At 35.0% G+C, this 12,985-nt stretch overlaps 1 protein-coding gene across 2 annotated transcripts in view; it reads right to left on the bottom strand.

Moving 5' to 3' along the window:
- chn1 (chimerin 1) overlaps window positions 1–12,985 on the bottom strand; it is a 206,083-nt gene that overhangs the window by 15,325 nt on the left and 177,773 nt on the right. For both annotated transcript variants that reach the window (XM_028806257.2, XM_028806256.2), the window contains 4 exons: window positions 12,718–12,795; window positions 10,671–10,755; window positions 1,383–1,556; window positions 473–550 (listed from right to left, as the gene is read on the bottom strand). In XM_028806257.2, coding sequence (XP_028662090.1) covers window positions 473–550; window positions 1,383–1,556; window positions 10,671–10,755; window positions 12,718–12,795 — 415 coding nt within the window. The remainder of the gene's footprint in view (window positions 1–472; window positions 551–1,382; window positions 1,557–10,670; window positions 10,756–12,717; window positions 12,796–12,985) is intronic.

Genomic DNA, 12,985 nt, shown 5'->3' with positions numbered 1-12,985 from the left:
CCTGTTCCACCCAAGGCTATTTCCTGCATTGCACCTGATGTTGCCAGAATATGCTGTGACCCCACTCTGGGGACACTGTATTGGAATAGGAGGGTTTGAGAAAAGTGTTTCAGTTTTATTTGAAGTATTCAGAAATCTGTCTAAAATTCACCACAAACTCCTCCAACAAAATGGCAATACACTGATGAAAATTGAGATTATACAGAGCAAGCTTGAGGCTTCTGTCCACTAAGCAACTGATATTACTGCAGATATACATGACTTAAAAGCTAAATTTGTTTTTCCCTACCTAGTAAATTGAATTTAGCAGTGAGATATTACATTATTTTAACTTTATAAAAGAATCTTAAATGTTATTATTTTAGCTGCAGATCATCTTCTTCCTGGACAACGAAAATACTATAATAAAAACTGCAGTTATGCTTTTGCGGTATTGGTAACAGTATTCATAATATGCATAAAAAAAATTTACCTCTGTCAAATGCCAGCTTAACATCTTCAATTAAATCACTGAACCCTGATACTCTGTACAGACCTTCAGATTGCAAACCTTTAAAAAAAAATTACAATAATGGGTAAACTAGAACATAAATGATGCAAGTAATGGAAACTGGCAAGCAAACATAGCATTGTTCAGCATGCTATCTGAACATTATTAAAGAAAATAGGTAGAAACTGTATCACAGAATCCCTAGATGTCATATAAAACATTGGGTAATTTGTAAAAACATATAAACCTCTTACACAGCAATAATTACAACCAGACTTTTGTATTTGGAAAATCTTTCAAACCATTAGAAGATGAAAAATACACATTTATGAATATAGACAATGGCTGAAAATTTATCTTCTATAAAAATAACATAACAGTCCATAATAGTGAATGCAAATGAGCCGTATCCTTAGGGAACAGAATAGTAAACACACAAAAAAAATCCAGACTCCAACATAATTAACTATTCCCTGTCAAGGCTAGATAACTAAGCCCACAGGACCTCACAATAATTTTTCTAGCATTTCAGAATATCTGAATAATTTGTTAACATTTACAGGTAGTATTTAGTTTCTTAAAAGAGGGGAAAGAGTTTCTTTTTGTTTTATGAGGGGACTGATAATGCAAAAGGAAAAAAAGACACCTTAAATGTCTTAATTCTGTGAAAAAATATTGAAAATGTAAGAATTACTATGGGAAAGCATCAATCAGGGGAATATGCAAATAAAATATATGAATGTTAATGACTCAAAACATCTGTTACTAAATAATCTCACTCAATATAGATTTTTGAAGTTGTCAACAAAATTATCCCCATGATATTCCTTAATCTCTATGCTCCAGATTGGTAACTCCAATTCCCCTCTTATTTATTGTTGTCAGTTTTTACCTCTTGATTCAATTTCACGTATGCACATGTCCACTACCATGGGCCTTTTAGTATTGTGGGCTTTCACGAGAGTGGTGAGGTCACAGCTGTAGACCTTTTTCACATGTTTCAGGTCAGGCTTGCAGTCGTTTGGAACCATCTTGGAACACTGCTTGTGAACATTCAAACCACAGTCTGTGGAAACAATGGCAGACTAATGAAAGGGAGAAATAAAGATGTAATAATTTACATATGAAACAGAACAGTGTGTCCATTTACAAGCCAATATATAGCATCTAAAGAGTGATTCCTCATTGGAAACCATATGCTGCTTACAAACAGTGTAGACCACTCTTTGTGATGCAATAACTTGTCTATACCTCTAAACAAAAACTGTGAGGCCTGTTGTGCCAGTCATATAAAGAGATTTTCAATGAAATGATAATGGAAAATAAAGGAAATATGTTGTGTTTTTGATACCTAGGTTTTTGTCTACAGATTTATTTTTCTTAGCCATGTTCAACATGAATGACCACTGACATGGAAGAGGCTTACAATTAAAAGAAGGAAAGTCCTCCTTGCTGGTGAGGTGGGGAACTATAAAGCACAAGGTTGCGGAGTCAATCCCATTTACTGAACTACCTTGTGTCCCTGAGCAAGTCACTCAAGCCCATCAGTTCTCCAATAACTGAAATCTACAAAATAACTACTTACTGTGACACGTACTGTGCCTGTGATTTATAGGTTGTTTTGTGGTTAGGAATTAAATTTAGTAACTACATATGAAAAAGTGAAAGTCAAACTGGTCAGTCCATGAAATGCTAAAAATAAAGTCACTGAGTACATACGTAGAATCCTAGACATAAAAGCTTCAAAATCTTTAAAGGATAAGAAGAGACCCATTGACTTAATGGAAACAATGCTCCTACATGACAAACTGGATGTCTTTATCACTTAGGTTATATTTCAGATAAGCAGTATACAAATTAATAAATGAAAAACAAGCTTTAGAATTTATCTTTTCATGGATGAGAGGTGGATTTCAAACTGAAAAGGAAAATGCATTCAGCAAATCTAACCCAGTATGATGCCCTAATTATTTTGATAAGATTATTCCAGTAGGCTTGCAAGTAGAACTCAATGCAACATGCAATGAAAACAAACAAACGGAAAAGACATTAGCTAAATGACAAGTAATATGACCACAGATAAGTTGCCTTTGTGCAAATATTAAGTAACATGATTTTTAAGCCAGAAATAATATTACTTTTTTTTTTTTTAAATGACAATTATTTAAAAATGCATGTAGTTTTTAACATGAGCAAAGAGAACTGCAATTCTGATTTGTGCAAAGACAGCATCTTCATGCAAGTTAATGATGCATTAATTTAGATATTTACCCCAAGCATTATCATTCTACATTTTTTAATCAAAACCATTGTAAAAGTATGAAAGAGCAGGCTGTGCTGCTGCAGACAACAAAAGGCCTATTTTTATAGCTTTAAATAGGACAGACTGTATATTGAGGTTTCCTTTTCACTGCTTAAACAGAGTTTAAAAACATATTCATTTTTTATTAGTGTATAAACATGCTGTATACTCTCGAGAGTCTGAAAATATACATGGTGTAGACAATTTTGTAATTTAATTTTTTTGGCAACCGACTTAAAGCAATGCCTGAGGGTTGCCTTAAGGGTGGCAAGGGAGTATACGAGAGTGGGAGACTGAGAAACTAGGATTTCAAAAGGATCAAAATGCTATAGTATACTGGGAGGAGAACAACAGGATTATGTGCCACTCTCGTGCATAGTGAAGAGCAAATTGTGTGTTTTTTTTTTTTTTTTGTTTAGCTTTAGAAATGGCAGCTATTCCTGATGACGGGTGTCTCTATTACTCCTTATGTAAAGTATGTGCTTGTTTCTAAACCTCAAGTCTAATTGTCATTTAGACTGGTGAAGTTCTTTATTAGCCTGACTGTCTGTCTGAACTGTAAAACACCTGTAAAGAATAATGCTTAAAAACTTAATAAGGCTAGGAAGGATGACTCAGCAAGGACAGAAATGAATTTCCTTGAAACTGGTTACATGCAACAAACACATTCCCATCATGAATTTGTCAGAGAAAGTTATAAAAATTTGAATGACCTGGGCTAAAACCCAGACACCTTGGCATTACATCAGGGTTCTTTCCAGTGTCTCAATTTTACTTGTATAATTATAAATAAATCCTTGTTTCTCTGGGATAAATTATTAAGCCTGTTTTTCTTTGACAATTATTAGGTGTGTCGCACCCTATCCGCATAATTCTAGACTAACCATATTGAAATTCCCATGGCATACTCCGGGAAAATCATTGTGGTTGATAGTTTTATCATTATTTATTTGGCATCAGCAGCATACTTAACGGAACAACAACTTTTATACTAAAAATAGTGCTAATAGGGCTGAAAGGACAGAGCCGACTATACTTCCTTAGAAGGCTAGCGTCCTTCAACATCTGCAATAAGATGCTGCAGATGTTCTATCAGACAGTTGTGGCGAGCGCCCTTTTCTACGCGGTGGTGTGCTGGGGAGGCAGCATTAAGAGGAAAGACGCCTCACGCCTGGACAAACTGGTGAGGAAGGCAGGCTCTATTGTTGGCATGGAGCTGGACAGTTTAACATCTGTGGCAGAGCGAAGGGCGCTCAGCAGGCTCCTATCAATTATGGAGAATCCACTGCATCCACTAAATAGTATCATCTCCAGATTGAAGAGCAGCTTCAGCGACAGACTGCTGTCACTGTCCTGCTCCACTGACAGATTGAGGAGATCGTTCCTCCCCCGGACTGTGCGACTCTTCAATTCCACCCAGGGGGGTAAATGTTAACATTTAACATTATACAGAGTTACTGTCTTTTTTTTCACTGCATTATTATCATTCTTTAATTTAATATTATTTATTGTATCAGTATGCTGCTGCTGAAAAATGTGAATTTCCCATTGGGATTAATAAAGTATCTATCTATCTATCTATCTATCTATCTATCTATCTATCTATCTATCTATCTATCTATCTATCTATCTATCTATCTATCTATCTATCTATCTATCTATCTATCTATCTATCTATCTATCTAATGACATTGAAGAGAGAATTATGAAGATGAACAAAAACTTTGCACAAATCAGTTGTATACTGAAGAGTCTTTCTTGGTCCTTATATCGTGTTTTTAGTCACAATCACTGAAGAGGAGATCAGACTGCAAAGAGATACCCTTAAATACAAAAACTGTCATGGCTGGACGTTTTGCAAAGATAAGTTCAACAGAGAACAGTCGTGAAAACAATGAAAGACACAGGGTCAGAAGCCTGAGAGTACTGGATGCAATAGGCTACTGTTTATGCACACGGTAGTGCTGACGTACTTCCAGTGAAATCTCATCCAGCTCAGTCACTTTCTTTGTCCATACTGCAAGTTGTGATTTTTCTTTAGTGGCGAGAATGTCAGAGAAAAAGAAGGTTAAGTTTCAGCATACAGATAGCTCTACAGCTGAACACTGTTGTGCACCTTTATGTCGAGCTTCCAGTACTTAGTTAGTACTTTGTGTTGTGTTCCAGTACTTAGTACAAAGTACTTAGTTTACATACATCTCCCTCTGATGTGGGAACCTGATCTAAATGGATCATAACTGTCCAGAGGCAGAGCTTTATGGTTAGTCCCCATACCAGAGTGTGTAGCCAGCACTTACCCAAAAACAAAATTCCAGGAAATGAGTCAGGGCAGTGACTATTAAAAAAGGGAGTGGTTCCTGCGTTGTTTGAATAGAACAATTTCAATGTTCCACTTTCAAGACCGAGAGTTTGGGAGAAGAGTAAGTGACCAATGGAGGATGGCACACCAGGCGAGGAGAAGGATGATATAATCCTCAAGAGACCATGACAACACTCCAGCTCTGGATCCACCAGTTGTCAACCTAGCGCTTGATGAAAACATATCTGTAAGAGAGGAGATCCTCCAGCTGGGGAAACAAATTGAGACCCTTACAATGAAGCAGCAGTTTTGGCATTCACCATTTTGCTGGCTGTGTTAGAGACATTTATCTTTTTTTTTTTTTTTTTTACAAGATAAGATGTCCAGCAGACTCACGTTATTACATATTATTATGCATTGTAGCATCGGCGCAGAGTGCCACAGTGGATGGATTCTGTTCTCTTTACATGGCTCTTTGAGAGGTGACTTGCTATCCTTAAAAGGATAGTTGCCTTTTGCCACACTAGTTGGTAACAGCATGTGTGAGTGTACAGGAATGCCATTTTTATAGGCGCTCCTGCTACTGATGATGTAATGCCAGCTCATTGTTTTGGTGACTCATCCCTGGCTGATATAACTTGTCCAGCGCCGTTGCAGTGTTAACCTTACATGCATAGTCATTAAACTTTATTCAGGGACAGGTGAATTAATTATTGAAATTTTGTTTTTTTAAAGAAGCCTAAAGTAATCACATATTTATTCCATGTAAGTTCATAGTAGACACCAAGTTTTTAATACATTTGGATCTTACCTTCATAATTGTGGAAGTAGCATGAAACAAAGTTTGAAGCCCTTTCTCCTTTTTAGCTCCTGACATTTGGCACAATGATTAAACAATGCAACTTATGTCGTTTACCCTAAGCCTGGGCACGTCTTGAAGTGATCGGGTGAAAAATGCCATAGCTAGTCCAGTTTCATATCAGCGCCGGAAATGAAGCCTCGGGCTGATGCAGAATCTAGAGGAGAGTGTGCATATAGCCTGTTTGGACTACTTTTGGCTTAACTAGTGAACACACAGTAGCACCAATATTTGTGCAGAATAAAAAAAAAAAACAAAAAAAGTGTCCTAATCATGTCCTGCTTGTGAGGTGATCCAGGGCTGCAGTGGGAAAGATTTTGCTCTCTTTCTAATGTATAAATTGGTTATTTTACCCACTGCTTAACACTTCTTTCAGGTAAGCCTTGACTTCAGCATAAATGCCCTCTATGGCAAACGGTCCTTACCCTTGCATCTATCACTAAATCCAACACAAAGTCTACTTTACTAAACATTTAATGTGTAACCACTGAAGACTGGCCATTATTCTGTTTTCTGCTCCCTCTGATCAGAATTGTTTTTTTTTTTTTTTATAATCGAAACAAATGTACATAAATGACAATGGTATAAATATATCAAGACAGGTAGTGTTATTATATACTGGCACATAACCCTAATGAATATGTCACATGTACTTGATCAAAAAATCTAAAGTTCAAGCATGACGTACATGATTGAAATCAAATATAAATTCATAAGAAAAAGCACAAACATGACCTCTTGATTTCAAAACATATACGATGCTATTACATTGCAATAAGCTAATTAACAGGACTATATGCAGTTTTTCGCATGCTTGTTAATCATAAGCACAGGGTTTACTTCTAGTTTATTCAATTTCACTCTACGGTGATGCTGCTTTGCTTGAAACGTACTCTATTCTCATTTAGTTTGACAGTTCATTTTGACCTATGGTACAGATTATCAGATCTTTCCTCTTTTGCTAGTTACTGTAAGTAATATTGGGGATATTACTTTATTTTTTTAATTTATAAGGAAAGACTGTGTTATTTAACAATTTAGTGCTGCTAGTCTTTATGCTCTACACACACTCAAACAATTTTACTCTCCATCTTTGTTTGATTTATTATTTACGGGAATTTTCCAATTAATTTTTCCAGTAATTTCTTTGCTTGCCATTTCCATAAGATAGGAACCTTTTTGCCAGTGAGCAGATGATGTAGACTGCATGATGCAGATAGTAACTGGCAGTTTTTATCTTGCTCTGTACAGAACCAATTCTTTGTTTCCCTGCCTCCTTTCACCTTGAAATGACCAGAAATACAAGACTCAGCAGCACAGATCACTGCCCAGAAGACTCAATTGCCAAAAGAACAAGCTTAGATTATCAGAGCTATTGTGTTGCAATAAAATTATTCATTGTAGCTGCCAATTTTCCATTGTTAAAAATATAGTAGGCCTATATTGTGTTATCTACTCTATTCAAACAAATTATAGTAATAAGTGAATATTATATACTTAAGTAAACTTGTGTTTGAAAACCTGCATAGAATGTGATGAGGGCATCATCTTGCATTGGGTCATTTAATTTTGAAAAGTGTTTACACCACACACTGTCGAATCCAATTTATGGACTTTTCTTGTGGTTGCCATCTACTTAATAATAATAATACATTCTCTGTTCTTATTTTTAAGATAGTCAGCTCTGGAGATTTTCCCTCTTCCAATAAATAACATGATTTTTTTCTTGTCCATTCATTGTTCCACTTTTACTTAACCACAAGAAGCAAGCCATCAAACAAACTAAGACTGATCTCAGCAAGACTGTGTGTGGGCTGAGTGATGGCCTTTACTTCTCATATATAATTAATGCTGTTTAAGCAGACTGAGGAATTTACTCCTACCAGTTCCATAAAAAAATCTACCAATTCATCTTTACTCAAGCAGAACTCTATATTAAAGAGAGAGGGGGGTAAGGTGGGGGAGAGGGTCATGTGACAAAATGCTGTAATTTCAGCACATTGTGAACGTGAAATGAGACTGCACAAACAGATAGATAGATAGATAGATAGATAGATAGATAGATAGATAGATAGATAGATAGATAGATAGATAGATAGATAGATAGATAGATAGATAGATAGATAGATAGATAGATAGATAGATAGATAGATAGATAGATAGATAGATAGATAGATAGATAGAAGCTGATGGCTATAGGAGGCTCAAACCATTAAGGACAGAAAATGAGGAAATCTCAATTGAAGGAAGTAGAAAGAAAAAGTGCTAAAATTATATTTCCTATATCAAATCCATATATAAAACAGAGCACCATGGGAAACCATTCGATTTACCCAATTCCTATTGCATGGACACAGCATAAATAAGCTACCAGGCAATATTATTAAATACATTCTAATGGAAAAATGCATCTTTTTTATTAATTATACAAATAAGATAAAATAGGTGAAGGAATACTTGAATTTCTTTACAAAATAAGCCACTTGAAAATAATTATGCAACTAACAAAAGTCACATTTTTTTATAAAGGGGCGTTATTATTAAGAACGTCATACAAAGCTACCATTGGAAGCATCTTCTGGATGGCTAAACATTACTATACCAAGAAAATATTACATAAAAAAAAATTTTTTTTTTTTTTACACAAAAGTACAAAATTAGCACATCGATATACTGCCAATTAACAGAAAGTTGGAAAATTTTCATCTCCTTAGCAAGCAAGAACAGAAAAAAAATCATTCTTTTGTTTTTTAAGTATATTTAATATATTTCTTTATGAAGAATGGTGCTTAAAGGCTTATAATGGGGTAAGCCTGAAACATGTAGAAATATACAGCCTTTGTCTTATCCATATTCACACGTCGATATTCTCTCTCTCCCTCTCAGGACAAGTCTAATTGAAGGTTGCTATATATTTTAATCTTTGTAAATAATGCATCTGCTACAGTTAATAGCTTACGTTTCCCTTGCGATAAGGATTCACATGTACACTGAGCTTAACTATGGAAACATCTGTTAAAATCTGGCAGTGTTTTCTCATTTGCACACATCTGATATACAAGACAAATTACACTGGTGATTGTTCCTTATACTCGTTATGCCATTAATGATATTTACTGGTACCCATTATGCAATAGTGCTAGTAGCATGAATAAATAAATGAATCTTCAATGTAGGGATAAATAAAGTTTATCTAAACTAATTTTACTTTCTCTTAAGGAGAATTACTTATAAAAAATAAGACCTCAAGGGCATTCCTGAAGGTGGCACTCAAGTAACTCGTATCCTATTCAAGTTTACAGACACCATTTCTTTAATATTCCTTTTTTGTTACAATTTAATAAATGTTTTCACAGTTTTTTTAATGCATCATTCCTTTTCAGTTTTTACTATCCCATAATATAATTTTGTGTGCTTTTTTTGGACTCCTAACTTAAAACCTTATAACTCTGAACATTCTCACGATTGTGTATGTGGTATAGACTCACTAATATTACTTTTGCATTGAATGGTATTAGAATTTACACCTTTATAATTTGTAAATAACCAAACCAGCTAACAGATACGTTTTATACAAAAAAACAACAGTGGGCAAAAATTTTGGAAAGAATAAAGGTTAATCTAATGTGACTGCATTAATGCTCATTAAATTTCATATAGAAATTTAAAAAACATTTCTTCACAAAAAGAAACATAATAGTAATATGTTAAACATAGAATTTGAGACTCCTCAAGATAGTATCTTGAAATTACCTTTGACAACTGAGCTAAACAGGAACTGGCAAGTAGCACTGGGCTACAAAATATTTTATTTTCCATAAATCTACCCAGAAAGTTTAACCTGGTAGTGCCTGCACTGTATAACAGGGAACTTCACCCAGAAACAGAATTATATTTACAGGCTGAGCACAGTAAGTAAACAAGCAAACAAATAGCAGCCATTGTTTAGAATGTTCATTTTGTAAATACCACTCTATAGTTAATACCAAAACATGGCCATTTATTAATAATTTATTAAGGCTGACATGTACAATGATTTAGACAATTTACCGTAAGCAACTAGCTTAGTAGTGTCATACAAACTTTAGCCACTAGTCGATAAAACATATTTAGTTTATGGTGTAACTCATAGAATGCAACAGTCTTCATTAAATGTACATTATTTTTTTTTTGTTGTTGTTCTTTATTTCGTCTTATATGATTTCTCGTATTAGAAATTTGTTAGTTTTTGCATACCCCTTGGGGTCAGAGTGCAGGGTCAGCCATTGTACAGTGCCCCTGGGGCAATTACAGGTTAAGGGTCTTGCTCAAGGGCCCAGCAGAGTAGGATCTCTTTTGGCAGTGACGGGGATTCGAACCGGCAACCTTCAGGATACCAGCACAGATCCTTAGCCTCAGAGCCACCACTCCACCCGCATATTTGACAAAATGTGTATATTTGAAAGTATTTAATGGCTAATATCTGTGGTCAGCTCCTAATTGTGAGTAGCAGTAATATAAATGCAGGCTTATTGTAGACTTAAGACAAGGCCCAAAAGAAAAAAAAAACAACTTTTTTATAAACTTTATTCTACCACCTAGTTTAGAGCTACAAACAGCATGTAATTATAATATACACAAATCTTCTTAAATTGAATAAGTCTATTTTCTTAAAAGGGGGAAAAAAAAGTGAGTAGGCAATAGAATTAAATAAACGCAAAAAGAACACTTAAATGCATACCAGCACACTTCACTCCCTGAGCAATGAGACCCCACATGAAATTTGCACAATATTCACACCAGTGAGGTCCTCTGAATGTGTGAACCTACAGAAAGAAAGATAAAAACATTTACTTTGAAACTTTATGATACTAACCACTTCAATTACTTTGTTTTTGTTTGTGACAGTTGAAAACTTTAAAAGGGGAAACATTAGAGGTGTTAGTCAATCAGAAAATTCATATTTATAACAAAAATTCTTTTAAAGACAAAGTAAAAAAAAAAAAAAAAGCCAGATATGTATAGTATACAAGCACAAATCTGCAAACCAAAATACGTAATATACATGATATACATGTACCGTATATTACATATCTATTACATATATATTTATGCACATGTATTAACATACAAAGAGCACAAAACATTTTCTCCAAAATATGTCACATGACACAAAATATATACACTTTATATACATGCATGTAGCACACCTTTACACACACACACAATAGGAAAGCATGCAGGCACAAAATTCCCAACCCCTTCCCTCCCCCCCAACTGAATCATGGTGTAATTAAAAAAAATAAATGGCACAAATCAAAAATATTTATCAAAACACAGCAGCTATTGTAAAAACAGACCTGGACCGATGAGATAATGAAATAACGGGGGATATATGAATACAAATTATTCAGGAGGAATTTATTAAAAATTGAGAAGTAGTCTCCAAGCGGGGGCAGGCAATAAGTCTTTGGTGATGCCAAGTGCATGAGAGGGTGTGTTGTCATGGAAATAAGCAATAACGACGTTGGAGCAGCAACATCAAAAGCTGCCTCCCAGAGCGAGTGAAACCAAACACCATGTCGTGATGTTCGTTACTGCCCCACTAGCACAAGATTCATTGCTAGATTAGTATCAGTACAGAATGCCCCGAGTTTACATTATAGTCCTGATAAAAATGAATAATATACGAGCAGTATTATGAAATGGTGTATCATTCAAAATACTTAAATATTGGCTACTCTTTTTGAGATCTTTTAAATGACATATTTGAAAATTTTCAAAATGAATACTCTTAAGAGAACATTCCTTATCTATATGTCTATCACGGTCACAACTTTACTTTTTACAGAACCGGGGGGTGTTAAGGAAACCATACCTCAAACTTCAGACAACCCAAAACACAAAAAAAAAGACAAGGTGCTTCTAGTCATTTTTAAGCTCCAGAACTGTTTATATTATAAATTCAAAACAACATTTACAACATTATATTCATTCCCCCAGTATTCTGTTGAATACTGATAAGGATACCATGCCTGCTACAGTTTAATATCAATTTTAAAGGATAACAATAGTCAAGGCACTAAAACTGTTTAAAGAAAGACGCACATCAGAGACGGCAGCTTTGTACGAGTCAGCAGTTTGGCTGCCCTCGACCAGATTCATTTCCTTTATTCCTGAGGCCTCATTTACAAGGAAGGTACTGTAGATGTGGGAGGTATACTGGATACAGCTAAGTGGCAAAGTGGTGGTACCTAGTGCTGCTTTTGAAATCATGCAGTTGGTTCTTTAACAACTAATTGCAGTCTGCCCACACAAGTTTGACATATTGGACTCCTTTAGGTTTTTATTTTTTTTTTTGGAATTGTGCATTTTACTGTCATTCAGGCAGGAAATCTAACTTAAAGCTTTATTACTCTCAGCATTATTACCATTGTAAGAAAGTAGGTAGCACAGACTTACTAATACTGCATTTGCATTGAATGGTATTATTAGAATTTAGTGCTTTATCATTTGAAAATGAGCAAAGCAGCTAGCGGATCCATTTTATACAAAAAATATCAGAAAACTAAAATGTAGGGAAGAAGAAAGCTTAGTCTAATGTAACTGCATTTATGCTCATTAGTAACAGTTATTTTCAAACTGTTGCGAAAACTGATTACAGCATTATAAACACTTTAATGGTGGTATATACATTACTCTTGGGGGGACTTTTCCTTAGGAAAAAGCATGTAGATATATAAACATATTTAAAAAAAAATAATAAAAAAGTTAATTTTGCTGCTTACCTTAAAGTTGTGGATCTTCTCGTATTTCTGAGCACGTTCATTTTCCTTCAAAGTGGCCCTTCTCACCAAAGAAGTCAGCTGTGAATAAGCAAACAGTTTCAGTGGTTGCCAAATTGTACTCGCTGGTTTCCGAGGTCCCATTTTCATTCCTAGTGCTGCTGCCAGTATGTCCTGCTGATGGCTTTCTTGCTTAGGCTTGTGAATGAATGACTTGTCACTTTTCAGGCTAGAATATGATTCTCTAGATGGCATTTTGGCAGGCAGTGTT

This window comes from Erpetoichthys calabaricus, chromosome 8 (assembly GCF_900747795.2).
Source record: "Erpetoichthys calabaricus chromosome 8, fErpCal1.3, whole genome shotgun sequence".
Classification (NCBI taxonomy): Eukaryota; Metazoa; Chordata; class Cladistia; order Polypteriformes; family Polypteridae; genus Erpetoichthys; species Erpetoichthys calabaricus.
This window is presented reverse-complemented; position numbering and strand designations above follow the sequence as displayed.